This window comes from Onychomys torridus, chromosome 16 (assembly GCF_903995425.1).
Source record: "Onychomys torridus chromosome 16, mOncTor1.1, whole genome shotgun sequence".
Lineage (NCBI taxonomy): Eukaryota > Metazoa > Chordata > Mammalia > Rodentia > Cricetidae > Onychomys > Onychomys torridus.
The window spans coordinates 32143283-32166691 of NC_050458.1; the positions used below are offsets into that span (position 1 = coordinate 32143283).

Here is a 23409-nt window from a genome sequence, read left to right on the forward strand (position 1 = left end):
AGAGTGAGAGTGCTGGCCAGAAAGGACTTACAGAGAAAAGGTCAAGGTCGGTTAATTGAACTGAGTCAATGAAAAGAGCAAATTTGAGAGACCTAGCATTGAGAAACTATGAAAACTTATCAGGAGAAAACAGGAAGGTGATGAAGGAGGCACAGAAAGAAGAATAGGCCCAACAATGGAATATCTTCTAAGGGCTTATAGACTGGGTAATAATGATGAAAGTCAGGACCACATGACTCAGATACCACTTCTGGTTGCCCAGGAAACTGGACCTTATGGTGACAAAATGGACATGCACAGCTAACAAATAAGGATTCATCGTGATTTGTCTTTGAACATTAGCTTTATAAGATATATCAACATGTTTGAGGGGCCTTTGAGCCACAGATAAGAACAATGACCTGAAATAAACCCTCTGTCCATCCAATCGCCAGCTAAACACACAAGGCCTGCCTCTACTGACAGTGGTGCCATTCATGTCAGATAGTAATGTGAGCAAATAACAAGCCTGATATTCAAGCATCCTCCAGTCTCACCCAGAAAAAAACAAAACAAAACAAAACAACAACAAAAAAAAACCTCTAAGAATCAGGGACTCTTATATTTTTGGTTGTGAGCCTAGCCTTTAACAGCTGAGCCATCTCTCCAGCCCCAGGGACTCTTAAAGTAAACAGCAAGCATTCTTAATTTTTATAGTTTCTGGTTTCTTATAAGACATTTCAAGGTTCACCTTTTCATCCTAATTTAATTAGCATCAATGTCTGAAGGAGACATTGTCAATGTCCTAACCACACCCTTTGAACTTGCAGTGTTTTCTAGCAGGCTCTCACCTCCACCTCTGTGGCTTGGGTCTCTTCCCTGATACAACACAGGACTACATGGTCTATGTTACCAGCACTTCTGAAGTACCAGGAGCTTATCACATAACTACCACCTCATATCAGATAGTAGTTATCAACAGCTGGTGGATTTCAACAGCCAGTGTACAGATACCCAAATCCCATTGTTTCTCAGATAAAAATGTCCTGACACATGCGTTTTGCACAATATCCTCTAATTTCCTTACAGGAGTGGTTAGCCTAATGTAAAACTGCCTTTTAGTTCCTTCCCTTCCCTACTTCCTGATCAACATCCTTCACTCTTCCAATAAACTGCTATATTCAAGTTTCTAATATTCAGCTCCCAAGAGAGTAAAATTTTAAGATGTGTTTAAAAGTGTGAAACTGTCCATGGCTTACAATTTAATAGCTACAATAACCATGAGACTCTGATAATCATCTCCAGGAAGAAAAGCAACAACCTGGCATGGCCAGATTAAAAATACTCATTGGATTTCTACTGTCCCTTACTAATATTCTGTGAGTGTCTGGGTTATCTCTGTGTAATGGATATTCACTTGAAGTAAACTAAAATTCTTCAAACTCACAATGAAGTTATGTCCCAATAAACCCATTGGAAATGAATTCTGCACTCAGTTGAAAATGCACTTAGTAAACATGGCCTACTGAACATCCTAATTTAGGAGTACAGTATACTTTAGTGTATCCGTTGTTTTCCCATATGACTGTGTGACTAATTAGGAGCTGTTATTATTGCATTGCAAGAGAAGATCATACCACATATATCTAAGATATAACAACAAAAATTGAAGAATGGTTTCAACTGAATACATATCAGTTTCTCATCATTATGAAAAGGAAAAAAGTTGAGTCATCATAAATGCCCATGTGAATGTGTGTGGAGAGGGTATCTTTGTCCATACATAGCTCCCCTAGAACTGATTTCCATTTGTAGGTAATATTTATATGAGATTCCCTTTCTTCATGTTCAAGACCCACTCTGAAGACCATTTTAAGATACTATGATAGTCTATAAGACTTCCTGAGTCATGGCTTCTTTCTTGTTTTGATTTGAAATTATGACCCTTCAGAATCACATTTCTAAGTGGGAGGTCATATAGGAGAGTTCCCCCCACATTCAGTAAATCTGAAATTCATATGCTTTCTGTGTAATTATGGAAAAGTAAAGCTTATCTTCAGCCTTTCCACTGGATCAGTGGACACAAATTGTTTATTATGTTCTTAGATACTAAGGCTACTAATATTTTAACTCTCCTCACTATGATTGTTGCTCCTATGATTATTTACTGGAAACTATCAGATGATGGAGCTCTGCTGACATTTAAAGTCATGAAATTATGCAAATAATGAATATAAAAGAACAGAAACTGTCTAGAAACTAAATTGAACATCCCCCTTTTCAGGCTGTTGTATGAGAAAGAAGCATCCAATTTACACTGTTCAAACACAACCAGGGAGCAGAAGCATTTAGGAACACTAGGAGAATACCCCATGAGAGTGGCATAAAAGGTCAGGAGAGGGGCTGGTTAATGGCAAGAAACAAAGCAAGCAAACAAACAATAGTCCTGCACAAATGTCAGCTGGTTAGAGCATGAGAGATGGTCACAGGAGATCATAGTGGTGATGACCACAGCCCTCCAAGAGATGTTTCGAGGGGGGGGGGCAATTAGGGAGATGACCCCTCTACTGGAGTTGGTTTGAAAGAATGTGAGGAAAGACATCAAATCAAGTGACCAAAATGTGGGCAAAAAAGAACCTCTGTTCACTGCTTCAGGCATTATGGATATTGGTATGGTGATGTTTCAAAAGCTAAAAAGAGAACCATCATGTGACTCATCTATATCACTTCTGGGCATATACCCAAAGGACTCTATGCCTTACTACAAAAATACTTCCTTATCTACATTCATTGCTGTTCTATGCACAATAGCTAAGAAATAGAACCAGCCTAGCTGTCCATCAATGGATGAATGAATAATGAAAATGCTGTGTGCATAAACAATGGAATTTTGTTGAGCTACACATAAAAATAAAATTTGAAGGCCAACAGAGGAAAATAAAAAAAGTACACTGAGTAAGGCACCCAGACCCAGAAAGACAAATGCCACATGTTCTCTGTCATATGTAGATCCTAGTTTCAACTCTTTAGATCTGTGTGTTTAACATGGAGCACCTATCAAAAGCCAGGAAAACAGAAAGGGGCTATTGCGTGGTGAATGCCTTAAAAAAGTGGAGTTAGGCAGATGTGGGCAGAGTACAGTAGATAAAAGGAATTGATCAGGTTTTGGCGTTTGGGGCAATAAGAGGAGAAGTGGGTAGTTAATCAAAATGAAGTTCATACTTAAAAGAAGCCATAGGGAAGCCTACTATTTGTAAGTCAATTAAAAATATAAACTAAAAAAAATGAGAATTAGAAGAGCAATCTTGCTTGATTAGATAGCACTACTCCTAGAAGCCATGGATTATTAAACAAAACCCCCAGTATCAGATATGTTGTTTTTATGAGTTTTGGATTTTCGATCAAGGGGTCCCCAAAGGCCCTTAAAATTACATGTTCTTATCATTCTTCTTGGTTGTCCACCAGAATGAGATGATAAAACACTACTGCTAAAGACATCATATACCTTGGTTATAAGATATAGAGAAGTCACACCAGAACTGAACTGAAAACATTCCTCCTTTTTCGTTAGTTTTCATAATGTTGAAAGGTGCTATGTAGGTACTAGGGAGAAAAGGTATCAGTGGTCTTAACCCAGCTGTGAGTCCTATGAACCATAAATCCCACTGATGCCAAAAGATATGCCCACTGCTACCATAGTGCCTCAACCATTAAGGTAGCAACCAACATCACTCTTACTGGAACTGAGGAACACACTGCAGGAAGGAATTCACATGTGGTATTGTAATCCCAGTAAAACCCATGCCTGTGAATGTCATGAGCCCTAGGAGGGAACTGAATATCATCATTTAGCTAAATGTACATGACATCGAACTATAATTGCTACTCTTAGCTTAATCAGAAAACTGACTCTTTACATTGAATGGTCATAATACAGAGACTCTTGGCTGCCCAATGTGCTGAGAAAAAGGGACAATTCTGTGATCAACCCTAAATAGGACATGTATGCCATCAAGTCTAGGCTCAGAGTATCACAGGAGAAGGAGCAAAAGAACTCAAGAGCCAGAAGAAAGGGATAAGGGCAGTGGAATGTATCTTCTAGGCATGACACGGGCATTCAGTCATGACCTCACAGCAGCTACACTTACATGCAGTGGCAAGTCACAATACTGGGTCTGTCAACAGCCGATGATAGATAGGAGAAGGGCTAATGGAGCAAAACCTCCCCTTGCTGTACTATTTGGCTACTAATGGATTCTGGGGGAAAGGGGAGTTATTAGCTTCAGATATATCCACACTGATAAGCCCACCAAGCTTCACAGGATAGTTGCATATCTGTGTACAAAAGACAGCCCTAGTTAAATCCAGCAGGGATCACAAAACAAAACAAAAGAGAAATGAATATTAGAAATGGACCTGTAGTGTGGAGGAGGTGTTGACAAGGTTGGGGGTAGGTAAGAGAGAGTAGATGTGAGAGTTATCAGAATGCACTGTATACGTCCATGCATTTGTCAAAGAATCCTCCAATTTTATTTTGGTGGCTGTGATAAAATACTATATCAAAAAGCAACATAAATGAAGTTTCTTTGGCTTGTAATCCAATGATCTATCATTTCAGGGAAGTCAAGGCAGGTATGTAAGTAGCTAGTCACATCCCATTCGCAACTAGCTTTCTACTTTCATATGTTGTTCGGTACTCTTGCCTAGGGAATGGTGCTGCCCACAGTAGACTAGGTCATCCTGTATCAACTACCAATTAAGATAGCTCCCTACAGACATGCCCATAGACCAACCTGATATAGATAATTCCTCAATAAGACTCTCTTTCCAGGTGACTTTTAGTTGGTGGCAATTAGAACTAACCAGCACAGAAAGCAAATTTAATTAATGAAATATATATATATATATATATATATATATATATATATATATATATATATATATAGAGAGAGAGAGAGAGAGAGAGAGAGAGAGAGAGAGAGAGAGAGAGAGTTTTTCCAGGATGTTTTTAGTAAAAGATACAGATAGACAAACTTCATTGAAACAGTACAGAGAAAAAGAATTACCAAAGGGGGAGGAAATCATTCTTTGAAACTTAAGTGGAAATAAGATCCAACTCCCCTGGGAAGAAAGGGGTTGGAAAGACCACACATTTCTACGACCAGAAAGAGGGACTAGAAAGGTTGAAGAAGGTGGCAATGTCCTTTAAATGCTTCTGTTTTCTCAGGGATGGAAATTTCAGGAATAAGTTCAAAATGAGAAATAAAAGAATAGCACTGTAAATGCAATGGACATGCTTAGTGAGATGATCAGGGAGCACTCTAGGTCCACACAACAATCAGAATAAGAACACATCTTTTTTTTTTTTTTCAAGACACGGTTTCTCTGTGTAGCTTTAGTGTCTTTCCTGGAACTCACTCTGTAGCCCAGGCTGGCCTCAAACTCACAAAGATCCACCTGACTCTGCCTCCTGAGTGCTGGGGTTAAAGGCATGCACCACCACTGCCCAGCAAGAGTGCACCTATGTTGGCTACATCATGTGCATATTTGAGTAAGGAAACATGTGCCTGAGTAATATGGAGGGAGTTAGTCTGGGTTTTATGCAATTTTGGTCTGTCTGGTTGGCCTTAATATGTGACCTTCACCTCCTGTGTTTGGTGTAAACAGAGTCAAACAACATGCTCACCAACCAAAATGGAAATGCATTTTGCTATTCAGTTCCAACAGCAACTTCCTTAATCTTAGTTAATTATTCTGAAAGAAATCCCAAAGGAAATCATAAAGCATGGAATGCTCCTATAATTTGTCAATTGAGAATCTAGATGGGAGTTTAACTAATGAATCAGGTTAACCTGATTCAAGTGAGCAAGCCCTCTCAGTGCATGCAAAATTTCAGTTAAATCTTGTTAAGCTGGACTGTGGGGAGATCACATGCCCAACATCCCCAGGCAAATGTTGAGGGGACTATCGAATACATATTACTGAGCCTGAGCACATCTGGAAAACGGGCTGAAGGATGAGCATAAGCTCTGAGAAAATGTGAAGAATAGTCTCCCTCAAAATAGCAACTAAGATTGTATATCTGTAAATTTACAAATGTGCAGCAACTGTGCACAGAAAACAAGTGAAAGGCAAAACCTCCTGAGGGACCTATGTGTCACGATGGAGAAGCATGTTACTGTTTCCGGCTTTAATAATGTAAATGCGTCCATTCATCTCTCCTACAATCTGCAAACATCGCAATCTCAGAAAGTGCCATGGCTTGGATATGGTTTGTCCCTATCAAAGCTTATTGTCCAGTCTAATGATAGTGCAAGTGGTGGAGCCTTTAAGAGGTGGGGCCTTCTGGGAGATGACTGGGGTAAGGACCCTTTGCGAAGGCATCATGCAAGTCTTGTGACATTCCCAAGAGCAGCCTGTTATAAATGGGCAAACCTGGGGCCTCTCCACTTTCTGATTCTCTTGACACACTCTCTGTGGCCATCACTCTTTGTCTCCAATCCCATGAGCCCTCCATACAACTTCATGTATCATGTTGTGATGCAGCCAGGGGATCCTTGTCAGATCTTCACACTATACTATTTGTTCTTCTAGAATTAGAGTTCTGAGTCAAATAAGTCTGTCATCAGGCCATTCTCTTATAGCCACAGGAGTGGGCTAAGATAATTACAAAACAATGTTAATTGATATTATAGTACAATACAAATAAATAATAATAAACAATATTAATTAAAACTATGTGTGTCTTAATACAAATACTCATTATGTCCCAAATACTGTTCTAGGTGCTTTTTTTATCAGTTTAAATCATGCTTACAAAAACTTTTTGAGGCCTGAACTAGTATAATCACTTTATAGATATTACATCAGAGGTATAGAGGAATTAATAATTTTCCAGAGGTCACACAGATAGATTCTCTTGCTTGAGGCTATGCTTTCAATCATTGCATTTCATTGCATCTAGATGGATGGCAACAGAAATCACAGTGGGCTTGCTTTGGAGGCAGAATCTGATAGGCTTATTTTAAACACAATCTGAATAATACAAATAGGGAAAAGCTGGAGATAGTTGATAATTAGGGGAGATTAATGTTTTAAATATTCAAATTCAGCCACTGTCTACACACATTCAAAAATATATCTATGCCTTATCTGGTTTCATTCTAGGTCACTGCAATAAGGCCGTCTGGAAAAGACAAACCATTTGTTCTCTAGAAGCTTATATTGTTGTGGGGCAGGGGGAAGCAACAGAGATATACATTACCAGGCAATGAACTCTATAAGGGAAAAGACAGCAGAATGAGATTTAAATAATGCAGATGGAGGGGATCAGAAACCACCTCCCTGATCAAAGCACACTTGAGAAGAAACCTGAAGGACAAGGCACCTTATGAGAGTGGCTGGGGGAGTAAAGTCCTCACCCACCCCCAACAGGATATGTGCCATACTTGTGAAAGCTCAGGGAAGTTCATGATGTCAGCAGATGTGAGGGAAAGTGGTAAAATATGAGCTCCAGGAGGGAGGTGGGAAGGGTGAGATATCAGGGAACGCTACCTTTAACTCTGAGTGAAGTGGGGAAAGTGACATGGTCTGATCCATGTTTAGTATAAAATGGCCATTCAGGATGCTGTGCTCAAAACAAATCTCCAACTCCTCCATGGAAGAACAGTGGACCCTTGATGGACGGATGACACCACTAATCTTGACTGGATACATCCAGGATAATAAAGGCATGGACACTGATGACTAAGAATCTATTTCCATCACTCCCAAAGCAGGGACTAATGAATACAGCGTTCTGGAAGCCAGGAAGAAATATCACTGAGCAATGGGCATGCCAGAAAAGCCTGTCAGATGAGTTTCCTACTTGATTGTCCAGGCATCAACTTTCCACTGCATGATGCTGCCTTTGTGAACAGTCACAGGGTGTCATCCCCTACAACGATCCACTTCTAACCAGATGACAGCCCTTGGTTGCACAGGCGGTGCAGTAGGACACTGCATGCTGGAAATCTGGTGCCCATAAGTTAAGTTACAAAGATGGTGAACAAATACAGGAGTCTGGCAGCATGCACCAGATTGTAACCTGAGTATCCGCAATCCAGAATAGCTCACCTACTAGCACAGACTGGGTAGCAGATGTGGGACAGTTCCAGGAGGCTCTGGCAGCCTAGCTGCTTCCAGGAATGGAGAGCTAAGCTCCCAGTGAGGTTAGCAACAGAAATTTAGCCTTGACCTATGTGATGGGAACAGATTTAAACTGGTAGAATTTGCCTACTTGTCAGCATTCTGTACAGATCCATGCTTCTTTATGAGTAATAAAAGGGAAAAATATCATTTTGACATCATGAAGAAATGCCAAAAGAGGTGTCTACTATGTAGCTAGACCAGCCTAGCAGTACACGGTCTGTATTCCAACAACTCAGGAGGCTGAGGCAAGAGGACTGTAAATTCAAAGGTTTTCTGGGCTGAACAGTGAGTCTAAGGATAGACCAGAGAATTTAATGAGACTTTTTCTCAGTGTAAAAAAAAAAAAAAAAAAAAGTAGAATAAGAAGTAGGGGGTTGTGGTTCAATGGTAGATCAGTTGCCTAACCTGTATCACATTCAATTTCCACTTACTAAGAAAACAAAATAAAACATGGTGTTTTTTGTTTTTTGTTTTTTAATCAATGAAAATGTTTGTGCCTTGGGAAAAAAAATTTCATCACTGAATTTCCTCAAATCCACATGATATGGTCATTGCCAATCCAAGCCTAATCAACAGGTCAACCTTTGGCAGTGTTCTCTACAAATATAACACAGAAAGACTTGCTGAATGTCAGCTCATGATACACTGAGTTAGATGATCCATGCAATATAAGACACCAAGGACTATTGTTAGGTATTCCTGGGAATCCTTCTTTCCCTTAACATACTAACAGTACTATTCTATGAATGAATTGAAATGCTATGTCTGACTGAATTGATTTTTTTCATTTTTAGGTGAGGCAACATATTTTTATTTATTATATAAACCTCTTTGAATCAGGGATTTCTGTTACTTGAGGCCAAAGGCATCTTAATTGTGTGGTTGTCTTGTATCAAGGAATTTCATGTACTGTGCATATTTAAGGTTTACATGACCTTGCAGCATACAGTAGATAACAAGAAGGTCAGTGCAATAAAATTAGCATATTCATCATCTCACAGTTACCTTTCATGGCAAGAACAACTATAGCCTGTTCATATGGTGCAGATATCAAATGCAAATTTCCTAATGCTAGTTCCTATGATTTACATTACTTCTCTAGACTTAATAAATCATCCTACATTCATTCTACTCTGTCTTTACTCTGTCTTCAGATCTACATCTTTCAATTTCTCTTCATCACTCTTTTTTTTTCTTCGAGACAAGGTTTCTCTGTGTAGGTTTATGCCTTTCCTGGATCTTGCTCTGTAGCCCAGGCTGGCCTCAAACTCAAAGAGATCTGCCTGCCTCTGCCTCCCAAGTGCTGGGATTATCATCATCACTTTTTTCTGTTTTGCTTTTGGACTTTTAGAATATTTAATTACTATTTTTTAAATTAGCTTACAGAGGACTAGGTTCCCACGTTGGGTTTTCATGTTCTGTTTTGGCTGTTTCTCCCATCCCATCTCTCTGCCTTCACCGCTTTTCTTGGTATTCCTTCTCTCCAGGGTTATTCTCCTTTCTATTTTGTTCTGTTGTCCTTCCCACCCCTTTCCTTGCTCTCGTGAAAGCTTTGTATTTTATCCAGCCACGTAGGTCCTTTGCTGGCCTTCACCCATATTTACCCCCATCTTCACCATCATTTTGTTTTCTATCCCTGATTTTTGATTTTCAGAAACATTCCACATGTAAGGAAGCTTGTGCCTGTCCTTTCTGTGCCTGGCCTATCTCACTAAGCAAAATACCCTCCAGGCTCATCCACCCCATGGCGAATGTGCATATCCCTGTGTATGAACGTATAATAGTTAGCATATAGATTTACATGCACCAAAGCTTTTTTAAGCAATTCACTCATGGATACATACTGAGATTTATTCTTACAATATACTTTAATATTCCAAGCATTTTTCTTAGTGATCATAATGCAGGCCAGACTCATGCAACTTCCCTATAAGTCAGCAAATCCAGACACATGGAATACCTCACTGGGTTCAATGTCAGTACTTCAAATGTTTTAGTCAGAAGCAACATTATGAAGGTGTTCGTTTTCAGTAACATTCACTTTAAATATAAATGAAGTTAATTTTATTCTATTAGCATTTGATGATTTTTAGAAAAACATTTGCTGTCAAGTTTATATGCTCATGAATGAAAAACTATTAATTTAAGTGAGAGATTGTTTATTCTCTGAAGTCTGATTTTCGTGACTCCTCTTTTAAGGAGCTGTGGATACAAGATGGCTAATCTATACCTGGACACCCTCTCACATGATTCTAAGGGATAATCTCCCAGAAAAACACATTTTCCAAGTTTATTACTGAAAACAAGCCAGAGCCAGCGCTCCATGGTCTACCTGTACCATCTCACCTCTATTCGATTCTCAATAAGCTTCATGGAGACAAGAAGCAATCTTATTCCTCAGGGGGCTAAGGTAGAAAACTCCTGGATTTAAGTCTCATCCAGTCATAGAAGTAAGTCTTACTCCCAAAACAACACAAACCACAAAAAGCAAACGTCAACAGGAGACTGTGTTTATTGAAAAGACTCATAAGTAGAGACAAAAAGATTTTTGGCATCTGTTGTCTACCGCCCTGAACAAGGTGCCCAGCCATGTCTCTAGCTTTCCCTTTAAGAATAGCAGTTATCAGCTGGACCATGGTGGTGTGGGCCTTTAATCCCAGTACTTGGGAAGCAAAGGTAAGTGGACCTCTGTGAGTTCGAGGCCAGCTTGGTCTACAGAGCAAATTTCAGGACAGCCAGAGCTATTACACAGAGAAACCTTGTCTCGAAAAGTGCCCCCCCCAATAAAAAAGAACAGTAGTTATTATCACATCATTGTCATGTCAGTTACACTAGAAGTTTCCATGATTGTGGGGCAGGGCTGCTGCTCATGGTGTCACACAAGTATCTCTTATGAGTATGGAGGTAATTATGTTTTCTCTTAGATCCCTCTGTTAATATAGACACACCCCTTTAATTTGTTGTGGCCACCAAGAACAACATGATCGTTAAAGTACTGTTTGTTATTTTTATTGCCTGACAACAAATTTTACTTTCTATTTTTTGCCTCAGAATAAAAACACATAATTGATTATCTATGGTCAATCTGTTGGAACATTGGCTATGGAAAATGAAGGACTATTTAATCACTGTGGAAGCCTTATTGGCTAATCAAATTTATATTCTTCCTAGCAGACACTCTCCTTCCTATGGTCCTTTCCTTCCCTGGCAAAGGAACCCCATTACTGTTTTATCTGTTCTTCTCCTGGAAACCTAAGGGGCACTGAAGAAGGGAACCCCACCCAAGCGCAAGGATGAGCTCTAATGAGAGAGGTCAAACAAACTGTCACCAGCCCTTTGGCCAAAATGTTTTCATCTTTCAGGATGAAGCTAATCGAGACTGCATGGACTCTTCATCTAATTGGACCCCTATTCTAGAGGGGTTTTTGTTCCAAGGTGATGAGAGATTCTCTGCCTGTGTCTTTGATTTCTGCCCATTTCTGTTTCATGCAAGTTGGGACGGGGCAGGAAATATGATACCTGTTACTTCCTGTGCTCATCTGATAGGAGAAGTTGGTTTGAAGGTAAGATGACATTTCAGAAAGACCCTGGTTCTACCTGCTTAAAGCCTGTCTACTTTCTCCTACCTTCCTATAAAAGACACAATTGTTTCTGTATGGTTAACATCAGTTTGTGGGGCAGTTTACAGATGACAGAAGTAAACATTTCAGCTCACTCAGCAGCTTATAATAAGGAATCCAGATACTTCACAGGGACAAGTAAAAAAATTCAATCAGGCTTCTTTCATTTTTTCAGAGTTCTCATCTATGTTAAGTCTGTCATAGAATCAAGTTCTGTTTCAGATGTTCAACTTCGAGATCAAAGGAAAATTGCATAAAACTCTGAAAGTAAACAGAGACAATCCTTCCATCCTTTAGAAGTTATAAATGCCAGGACTTTCATCTACCAGGGAAGCACAGAGGGTATTTCTGTCTTCAATTTCCACTCAACATCAGTGAGTCTTCCATTTATAAATCATGGATAGCCTCAAAGTCACCCCTTGATCTTCATCCCTGAGTAGACACTAGCCTGTTACTCGATTCTCATTTTCAGCACCATTTCCAAAACCAGTTGTCTGAAGTTTCTCTCTTCCGTGTTTCTAATTCTGACAGGTTTCTCTGTCCTGCTGAGATGACTCTCACCATGGTGGCCTCCTTTTGGACAAATCCAGTGAACACATCTGTACCTTCCGTGGACTTGGCTTCCTTCTTGAAAAGGTTTATTCTCTATCGTCTCTGGTACTTTGAACTTTGGTTGGTCCTCCCATCCCACTGATTATTCATCACACTGCTGCCTGCTGGCTCTTTCTCTCCTCCATCTCAGAGTGAATCTATGTTCCCTCTGCCCCACTGTGAACTTGCTCCATATGTACCCTGATATAAACCTTTTCAGCACCCCCGTTTCCTACATACCATCTCTAAGCTCATAATTTCTAGTTCCCTGCCTCTGAACAGTTGTTTCCACTGAGCTCAAGGATGACATATGTGAACGCCTACCTAAAAATTCAGCTAGATGCTCCATGGCATTTATTACTTAAAATCACTACATGAGACTATGACCCACTTCCCTCAAATCCTCCAGAGGCCTCCCCAACTGATAGGACCAGAATATGACTGTTAGTTCAAGCATCTTTGACTTTCATCCATCTTTTTGGCATCCCCCTCAAAATATATCCTCAATCTGGTGATTCATCAACTGTCTGGCAGTTCCCAACAGGCTGCCTCACTGCAGAGATGTCTCACCTTTATTTTCTGAGTCAACTTTTCCCACCCTTTGGTTCTTAATCCACACAGAAGGCAGAATTACCTCTTTAAACAGGTCATGGGGCTGAAAGGATGGATTAGCCGAAAAGAGAGTGTATTACTCTTGCAAAGGACTTGATTTCAGTCCCCAGAATCCATGTTGAGTGTGGTGATACTTTATTTGTAAAATGTGATTTTATTTGTATATTAATAAAGTTGCCTTGGGGTCAGAGCAAGCTATAGCAGAAGCTGGGCAGTGGTGGTGCATGCCTTTAACCCCAGCACTTGGGAGGCAGAGCTAGGCAGGATCTCTGTGTGTTCAAGGATATAGCCAGCATGGCGACACACGCCTTTAATCTCAATACCAACCATAGAAGACCTGGAGGTCTGTACAGACAGGCAGTGACAAGGAGGTCATGTGGCTGGGTTTACAACCAATGAGAAAGGAGAACAGAAAGTCTATAAAAAAGAAAAAACACACAGAAGTAGGTCTCTTGCAGAGAGGAAAGAGAGCAGAAGCAGTGAAGGGTAAGGTTTTCAGCTCTCAGCTATTGCTCTGACCTCTTGGCTTTTAACTCTGCAATTGGATCTGTGTTTCTTATTTAACAAGATGGTTAGTCTACAGTTAAGAGGCTCACAATTACCTGTAACTCCAGATCCAGGGCACCTGACTCCCTCTTATGGCCACTTTGGGCTCTGCACCCATGTGCATGAGAGACAGACAGACAGGCATACAGACAGACAGACAGACAGACAGACACACACACACACACACACACACACACACACACACACACACACCTCTTTAAAAATACTTATTTTAAAAAAAGCCATAGGTTTTAATGCCTGCTGAAGAGCTACCAATAGATTTCCTTGATTCTTGGACTAATATCCATATTCCTTGTTGTAGCCCAGAAAACTATGTGACAGTAGCTTCTGCCAGCATTTCTGGCATCTTCTTACTACTTCATTCATTATGTTTCAATTATTCTATGCTTTTCTTTTATGCAGTAACCTCACATCCATCAGTTTCTTTTTACTTGCTTTCCTTTCTACTTAGCCCATCACCTTTACATATGTGGATCAAATACATCATTCAAGTTTCAGTTTAAATGGTGTCTTTGTCAATGTTTTATTGCTGCAAAGAGACAGTGTGACCAAGATAACTCATAAAAGAAAACATTTAATTGGGAGCTTGCTTATCGTTTCAGAGGCTTGGTCCATATCATCATGGCAGCATGCAAGCAGACATGGCACTGGAGAAGTAGCTGAGAGCTACTTCCTGATCTCCAGGCCAAGAGAGACACTGGACCTGGTGTGGGTTTCTGAAACCTCAAATTCCACCCACAGTGACACATCTTCCTCCAACAGAGTCACATCTACTGCAACAAGACCATACCTTCTAATCCTTTAATCCTTTCAAACAGTTACACTCCCTGGTGTCCAAGCATTCAAATATATGAGCCTATGGGGGCTATTCTTATCCAAATTACCACACATGTCATGTTTCTATAGGTACCTTTCTGGATGTTTCCATCTAAAAGGGCTAGTCACATGCTTTCAGTCAACCCTCTTAATCTTATTGTCTGTTTTATCTTCAACACAGTGCCTAGCTCCATCAGAAATAATTATTTTTCTTTAACTGTTTGTGGTCTCTTGGTTCATTTGGCATCTGGAACAGAATCTGGCTGGCTGCTAGTATGTACTGAGCACACTGAAGAAAGAAATCCAGATAGAACTGTTATACCATCTGTATTTATCCAGGAGCTGTCTCTCTGGTTTTTCTAACACATCCACAATAAGAAATGACATCAAGAGTGATGCTTCAGCCTGAGGTCATCCATGTCTTCTTTCTTATGTGCTTCTGGCTCTCTTTTCCTGTCCTCTCTGTCATTTGTCCTCTGCTGCAGCCCCACACAATCACTTTCCAGTCACATATGTGCTTCACCTTTCCTGTTTCCTTGCCACTTAGCTGTTCTGCTTTCCATGAATCACAGTCAACTACCCTTCAAAATCGGTCACACACTTCTTTATGAAATTAGTCAGCAACTCCAATATCTCTAGCACAGGACTCCATGATTTTTTTTTTCTTAGACTGTGTCAAAGTTACACTTATAATCATGTCTCCCAATTAGAATCATTAAAGATTCATATTCATATTCATCTTTAAACTAGCAGCTGACAGCAGGTAGGTATTCAATAAATGTATTGAACTAAATCAACTTGACCCACTGCCATGTGAAAATATAAATAGAGCATCAACTACTTTCCCCCAAATGAATAAAGCTTAAGAAAAAATGTTTTATATTATTAAAAAACTACATTATCAGCATCACAGAACACTTTTTCTTGTGTGTTTGTTCACATTCTCATTCTTAAAAAATCATAAAAACTAGAAGCCTGGAACTGTTAATAAATTTTCCAAAGTTATAAAACTATTGAACTCAATGTTTAGAAATCAAATACACTATCATTAGAGAACCAAGGCCAGCTAGACTCCCATGCAGCAGACAGGATCATAGGAACCAGCTTCACTTAGAAGAACCCTGTGATCTGTCACTCCAAGTGCTAGTCTGCAGAAGTGACCAGATTGGAAGGATGAGTCACCCTGGGCCTCAGTTACACCTCAGTCTCAGAAATTTCTCCTCAGAGGCCTTTGTTTTCCTACTTGAGCAGAGGTGAGAGTATTTCTTATTTTCTTAACTAAGGACACCCTAATCAGAAGTCATCATCAATCCCAACAAGTCACATTCCTTCAAAAACCAACATACTCAGACTTGAAACTTGTCCTGACACCATGTCCTACCTTGGGCATGCAGATCAGCAAATGCCCTGTTGTCTGGGATCTTCTAGCAGAGCTTCTGTCAGGCTGGACCTCTGCAGAAAGGGCAAGCTGAAATGGCTGGAGGTGAGAGAATGAGGGGGCAGAGAGAACAAGGACATGTGAAAAGGAAAAGCCCACCCTAAGGGTATTTTTCACTACAACATCATTACACACTGTTAAATCAAGAAAACTGTTTAGAGGAGTTAAAATAGGACATAAGCTATTCTTAGTATGCATGAACTGTGTGAGCTGGATTTATGTACAATCTAAAGGATATTCATCAGCCACAATCAGTGAAATCTTCATGAGTGCACTTAGGGTGGAAGGGTCATTTGTAGATAAAATATCATATTTCTATTTTAATGTCACTCTGGATAACCCAAATGAATGTTCAGAATCAGCAAAAAATGCTATTTCAACATGACAAAATTATAGTTTCCATGAATGAACTCACTGACCACTTAGAATGGGCATTCGGTTGAACTGTATGGCTATGATATGAATTTTGAAAGATTACAATGCACGAGGTGCAGGTGTAAAGCCATCATATTCCTGAGATACATGAAAGTAACAGCCATCCACACTGTATCCCATCCCTATGGAATAAAACCACATGCCTACAAAACAGTACTGGTTGGGTTTCGGGTTTTTCTGATTAGGTAATGTTTTGTTTTGTTTTTTAAAATGGGACCCCACACCATAGGTCAAGACTTTAACATGATAATACTCCACAGTTATGCTTACCTTTCCTTTGACCATTACTCGAACGTAAGTTGGCTGCACATCAACCTCAATTAATGAGGTATCCATGTACCTTCAAAATTAAGCATACCACATCTAGTAATTGTCAAAGAAAACATTCAGTAACGCATGAAAGCATGCTTACAAGACCACTTTAGATGAAGAAAGTTTAAAATGTTCACGTTAAACTGGTCCTAAAATACCAGCCTTAAATTATTCCTAGTTCAGAGGAAATTCAATATATCAGCAATTTCATTTTTAGACATACAAGTACACTTGGCATTGACTGCCCCTAGCCCAAAAATATCTGAGGTCTGAAATGCCAGAGGTTTGCACACACAAAAAAAATTGGCCTGTCATATTCTTCCATGAATATTTTATTTTAAGCCCCTAGGATTTCAGTAGCTGGGAATGCTGAATCCACAACACTCTGGGCCAACAGGCACCAGCTCTTCTTTTCAGACGCCTCGGTACCGTGCAGCTGTTCCACAGGTGCCCTGGACCCACACTGCTGGAATGGCAGCTTCTTCCCCTAGAAGGTACAGCAGGGACCTTCCAGGGACAGCAGTCACCCAAGGCTGGGCCGTTCTTTTCTCCTGGCCAAATGTAACAGCTAGATTTTACACCACACGTTAAAATAAGTTTAGTCAAGTAACTGTATTTTAAAAACTGATTGTGAATATAAGAAAATGGGGCAATGATTCAAAAATCACAAATATTAAGACAGGGAGTGCTCATCCAAGGGGTTGGGGGTGGGGACTAAAGGCCCGAGCTTTGGAGTCATATAGGTTTGTGAGGAATTCACTCCTCTGATTCCTGCTTCACGGCCTTAGACCACATCCCCGAGCTCCTGATCAATCTGTTTCTTTCTCTGTACAGTGAAGAGCACTCTGCCCTCTAAAAGTGCTATGAAGACACACAAGCAGTGTCCCTTAGACAGTTCATATTAATAAAGTATTACATCATTTGCTCTTAAGCTGAAATAAAAAGAGGACAGAGTCCTCTCCCATGCTTGGGATTCTTACATGTTCACCAGCACCTGCCCACAGGGCCTTTGTCTGTTTTCCACCAGTTCTTTATAGAGCAAACTACCTCTCATCTCCCAGTTCTCATTGTTCAGGGCATCAAGTTCCACTGGCCAACCCCCAGCCTCACACTCTGATACTCTTTCTCCCTGAGCTCTCCCTTCTAACATACTTTCCTACCTAGAGCCTTCCTCCATCTATTGTTATTCACTAGGTGTCTGACTGCTTAATGCCTGTGTCCTAAGCAGGAGGTATACGATAATGGAGAGCTGTATCTATGTGGAATATGCTGGTGACAATCTCCTCATGCCTCCCACAGGGGAAGCATGCTGTGGTTTTTGAATAAACCCATTATGAATGGGTTGAACTTCATAGATAGTCTCATGTGCTGATAAATTCCAGAAATAACCTAAAAGTGAGAAGATTTGCAAAGGGTGAAACTATGAATATTTACCCCCAAAACAACAACAACCAAGAAAACCAGAAATGGAGGTTGGAGCATTGTAAGAATGATGGATATGAAATCAGTATGGGAAAGATGGGGTTTCCTTCATAGGCAGGGAGGAGCAGGCAGCAAGTAGGCAGAGAATGGAGTAGGTGGGGGGAAAGAGCATGGTGTGAAAAAGAGGAGAGCATCGAAGACCAACCCCCATTCAGCATAGCCAAAGTGAAAACAACACAAGCACACAGAGACTGAAAAATAAACAATATGTAGTATACCCACACAATGGAGTATCATGAAGCCATACAAAGGAAGGAAATTCTAACATGTGGCACAAATGAATAAGCCATGCATGCACAAAGTCCATACACTGTATGACTCCAACTATATAAAATATCTAGCATATGCTCATTTAAGGATACAGAACTTACATTAGCGACTACCATGAGGAGGAAGAAATGAAGACTGCTTGATAGATACGGGGTTGAGGTAACAATGTGGTTGAACAACACTGTAGTATTACCAAGTGCTACCGAATTGTATATTCCAAAACATCTTGACATGGAATATGTTATGTTATGCATAATTTGCCACAATTATAAAAGCAAAGTTGGAAAAAGACCTAGGCGATTAAGGTCCAGCGTCTCCAATTATTGTTTACTTTGACAAAAGTCACTCTCTGAAAAAACACTTTTTCCTAGATCGTTACAGAGTATTGGTCTCTCTCACCTCCCACAGCTACTGCACTATCAAATGAAACACAGAACATGTAAGAAGCCATTAGCTACACACAGGCCTTTACCAGAACTTTCATGGATATGTTCATGGACTCCATTATTGTACTTCCCTCCCAGCCTCCCTCCCTCCAGCTATGATCCTCCTAATAGGCACTGGCTACTATTCCAGGTACTAGAGGTGTACAGGCCAAATAACATTTCTTCCTTGACCTCAGAATTTAAAAACACAAGGAAATCTGTACTTTGTCAAAAGGTTAGCAAAGAGCAAGGAGTGGATGAAAGTTCTGGGGAAGGGCAAGCCCTGTTCTTCTCAGACAGTGGGCAGGGTCCTCTCTCATAAGGTGACATCTCATCAGAGGCTGAAGGACAGAGACATTGGCAATGAGAATGGCACAGGCACAGCAAAGTAGGTTCAAATGGAATGGGATGATCAGAAGTCACCAGGGCAGTCATCCAAATCTAACACTGTCAAGCAATGAGGTGGAGTGACCTGGATAACTTCAGGTTTGTGTTACAGGAAGGGTAGGGGATGATACAGGCTGAGTGTTGAATGTCAAGCCCCAGGACGTTTAGAAGAGAGAATTAACAGTCTGCTGTGGACATGAGGGGGCAAACAGGTCACCTTGCCACTGTAGTCATGCCTGTCCACTGGAGAACCAGTACAACTGAGAACCAGTCATAACGTGGGGAGCTCAGAGCCGAATGTCTCTGTCTGTGATCAAGGGCTCTAAGGTGGGATGAGGAGAAGGCTGACCATCCAAGGCTCATCGTTCTGTCACAGCATTTTGTAAACCAAAGAGGACTGTCAAAGTAAAGCAACAGACCTAGAGCAAAGGGTACTTGAGATATGAACATCAGAAAACAGCGTAGCTCTGAGAATCCATTCAAATCTGCCAATATGATTCCAAAGTCCATAGCCATGGGGCTGTGGCGTTATTGGTTCCTCCTTTATCATCTTTGCACATTTAAAATTACAGTGAGGGATGTAGAGGTGGCTCAGTGGCTAAGAGCACTTGCTGATCTTGCAGAGGACCTGGGTTTAGGTTCCAAGCATATTGGCTCGTGACCACCTGTGACTCCAGCTTTAGGGACTCCAGTGCCCTATGTTGTCCTCTGTGGGCACAGGCAAACATTCATACATATAAAATAAAAAAATAAATCTTTTTAAAAAATTACAGTGAGCACTCTATCTCTTTAAAACAGCAAACTGACTTTCATTTCTGTGTTTAAGAACTCAAGGGGTTGCCACCTAGAAAGAGATCTAATGGGAAGGCCATGGGAATGAATATATAAAATGCTTTACCTGTAGACAGCCAGGTCCAGGATGATCTGGTTGTGTTTCTCATCATCTTTCAAAGAGAAATCAAGTCTATAAAGGACACATGGAGAGGGGTGTTTTAGTACATTGTAAAGATAACCCCATCATATAATCAAAAGTAAATGACAACTGATATATAAAAATCCTGGATGTCAAACTTACTTTGCCAATTAGACAATAAAACATCTATGCTAATTTAAGTTTTGTTTTGTTTTGTTTTGTTTTGTTTGTTTTTGTTTTTTGTGGTTTTTTGTTTTTGTTTTTGTTTTTTTGAGATGTCTAGGAAGCCTATCGATAAATTAATCTTGCTGACTTTGTTGACGAGAGTTTTTTAAGGGAAGTCATATGCAAAGCTTTGGTTTGGTGCAGAGATGGAGACACCTGGTGGCCGAAGTGCTCTTTCCCATTTAATTTGAGTTTGCCAGAACTCGACTAGAGCATAGGTGTCCTTCTGGGATGCACTAATGCTGCCTCTATGGGCTGTGCTTCCAGCATCCCATTCCTCAAGTCCCTGGCGGTCTCCCATCTTTTTCCTTGCCACATTTTCTCATCCTTTTTCATGTTGCTATCCCTTTTGTCCTGGGAAAGGCTGAGACAGAGCCAGTAATTTATAGCATCTATTTTATAGCCAAAGAAACAGAGGTTCACAGAGGTGCTCAGAGAAAGACACAGGAGCCTGGAGAGGCAAGGGCCAAAGCCCCTGACCCCTCAACTACATCCCCTGGCTGAGTCCTATGTATAACTGCTCCACTAGCAGCATATTCCACAGAATTCCTTGGTCAGTTCATTTAGAGCAACTCACTTATTAAACTATAATCAGTATAACCCAACAACATTAAACAATATACATTAAATTGTTTGGAAAATACAAATTAACCTGTAAATTTGGCTGTCCATTTCAGGTCTGCTGTAGCAAAGACCCTTGTTGTTACCAACAATCTAACCATACAGGGCTTCTTTAGCACTGCACGCCTTACCTCTTGGGAGCCTTCTGTGTGGGGTACTCTCTACTTATCCGACAACTCTACAGTCAGCCAATTTGAACTCTCTTCCTGCATAACTAGTTTTAGAGGTTTTTTTTGTTTTTGTTTTTGATTTCCTGTGTCAAGTATCACTAGGAAAATTTTCCCTTTATCACTAGTAATAGAACCCATGAAGCATATGGCTATGCAGAATAAAGATACTATTTTCGACCCTCCCTTGAGCCAAGGTTAGGGCATACGAAGGAATGAGTTGTAGGCACTTCCCAGGAATTTCCCTTAAGAAACGACGTCAGTGTCCTTTTTTGACTCCTTTATTTAGCTGAGAGTAACAGATCACAGCAACACATGAATCATGGAGACTACTTTTCAAGCTGTTGCAATTGTCTAGGTGAAAGGTAGCATTGGCCCACTCTAAGACAGAAGTGAAGGAGCTGATGTGTAGTTTGTCTCTAGTACTATGGAAATAAGAATGTATGGAAATCACTGATAAAAGTCAGGGAGAGGAGTATAAGAAATCAAGGGATCTGGGCTTTAGTGCCAATGGGGAAATAACTGTTACTGAGATGGGAGACAGTGGGAGGTAAGGATAGTGGAGAGGTGAGAGCAATAAGTAGGGGGGATAGAAAGCATTTATTCTTTTTCAGTCATGTATACCAGCCACCTAATGCCAACAAGCTCACCAAATACTGAAGTTTTCAACTCAAGGCAGAGGCAGGAAGTTGTTGTGCATAGTGTGAATGCTGTAATCAAAGCTAAAGGATTTATTTTTAATTATTGCCTTATGTTCTGGTCTACAAAGAGAGTTCCAGGAGAGCTGGGGTTACACATAGAAACCCTACCTCAAAAGAGAGATTGGGGAAGAAGAGGAAGAGGAAGAGGGAGAGGGAGAAGAAGGACGAGGAGGAGGAGGAGGAGGAGGAGGAGGAGGAGGAGGAGGAGGAGGAGAAGGAGAAGAACAAGAACAAGAACAAGAACAAGAACAAGAAGAACAAGAAGAAGAAATACACAATAAAATGTCAGAGACTGAGAACTGACAAGTATGCTAAGAAATTTGTCTACTGCTTGGGCCAGAGAAGCAGAAGTTGACAGAAATTTGAGGAGAGGGCTTGCTTTTGTTAAGATTAAAGTTATTGAAATCTGCCTGTGTGCTGGTTTGATTGGTCCAGGGGAGTGCAGAGGAGTGTTGCAGGAGAGGAGTCACTGAGAAGTTAAGCCTTTGATGGTAAGAGATGCTGAATCAGTGAGCCAGCAAGTTCAGCCATCATAGAAGAATAGTGCCTACCACAGGAAACAGAAGACACCTGGTTTATTTTGTTTGTTTGTTTGTTTTCCAGTGAAGAAACAAGGTCTTTGACTAAGACTATAGGATCATAAGGTCGCAGGGGATGAGAAGGAGGAAGAGGTGTGACCACTGCTTGCCAGTGATTGAAAGAATGTTTATCAGGACAGTACAGGGCAAACAGTTGCCTTGAGACCTGTGGCCTTGCACCTATACAATGATCAGCAGGTAAAGATGGATGCTTTACTCCATGTGCACTGAGCAAGAGGAATGCTCACGATTAAACAATGCCTGGATTTGTGAGTTGGTGATGATGGACAGGGGGAAAAGAGGGAGCTGAAGATTCTGCTGAGGATGAATTTCTGTGAGGGATATAAAGACCAAATCAAGAAGAGAACACAGTGTAGGGACCATAAGCAAAGCTAGAGAGTGTTTGGATTCCTGTGTGAATGGAGCCTGTGGCTTTGGGAGTGGAGGGAGTCTGTGACACTGGGGATGATGCTCAGTGAGTTGATGAGGTTAAGGCTCAGCACATGGGCCACTGATGGCAGCAAGGAGAGGAATGAAATCAGGATCTTGTGACTGAGCTGAGGGGACAAAAATTACGTCAGAAGTCATCAGGACTGAGGTTGGGGTTGATGAGGCAGAGAAATGGGGATCTAGGTGCCAGGATCTTCCATGAACTGAGAGGGCAGGTGGAGGGGGACTGACTGGGGTTATGTAGAAGACTAAGAAGAAGGAATGGACACTCAACAGGGGCTGGGGGATTTTAAGTAAAGGGAGTCAGATAGGCTGCACCTTGCTGCAGGCTATAACTTTACCTGAGGTTAGTGGAGAGAAAGAATTTGGTCAATGGTAGAAACAGAAGCTCTGGTCTTAGTCAGTGGACACAGATGTACATCACCTGAGGGAGGGAATGATGCTGGTGATGGATCTATAAAATCCAGAAAATTCAGGTGGATGGCAGACAGGGACAGGGGAAAGAAAATTGGGATAGATATAAGGGGGTATAATTCTGACGAGAACAGATGACCTGGTACATGAAGGTGTCCAAGGAATGAAGGGACTAGGGGGCAGTAAAGAGTCATTTCTTCTGAGTCTTCTCAAGAG

At 40.8% G+C, this 23409-nt stretch overlaps 1 protein-coding gene across 4 annotated transcripts in view; it reads right to left on the reverse strand.

Moving 5' to 3' along the window:
* Window positions 1-23409, reverse strand: part of Lrrc6 (leucine rich repeat containing 6) — a 109215-nt gene that overhangs the window by 35364 nt on the left and 50442 nt on the right. For all 4 annotated transcript variants that reach the window (XM_036208432.1, XM_036208435.1, XM_036208434.1 and 1 more), the window contains 3 exons: window positions 20023-20088; window positions 16519-16588; window positions 15757-15852 (listed from right to left, as the gene is read on the reverse strand). In XM_036208432.1, the coding sequence (XP_036064325.1) occupies window positions 15757-15852; window positions 16519-16588; window positions 20023-20088 (232 nt within the window). The remainder of the gene's footprint in view (window positions 1-15756; window positions 15853-16518; window positions 16589-20022; window positions 20089-23409) is intronic.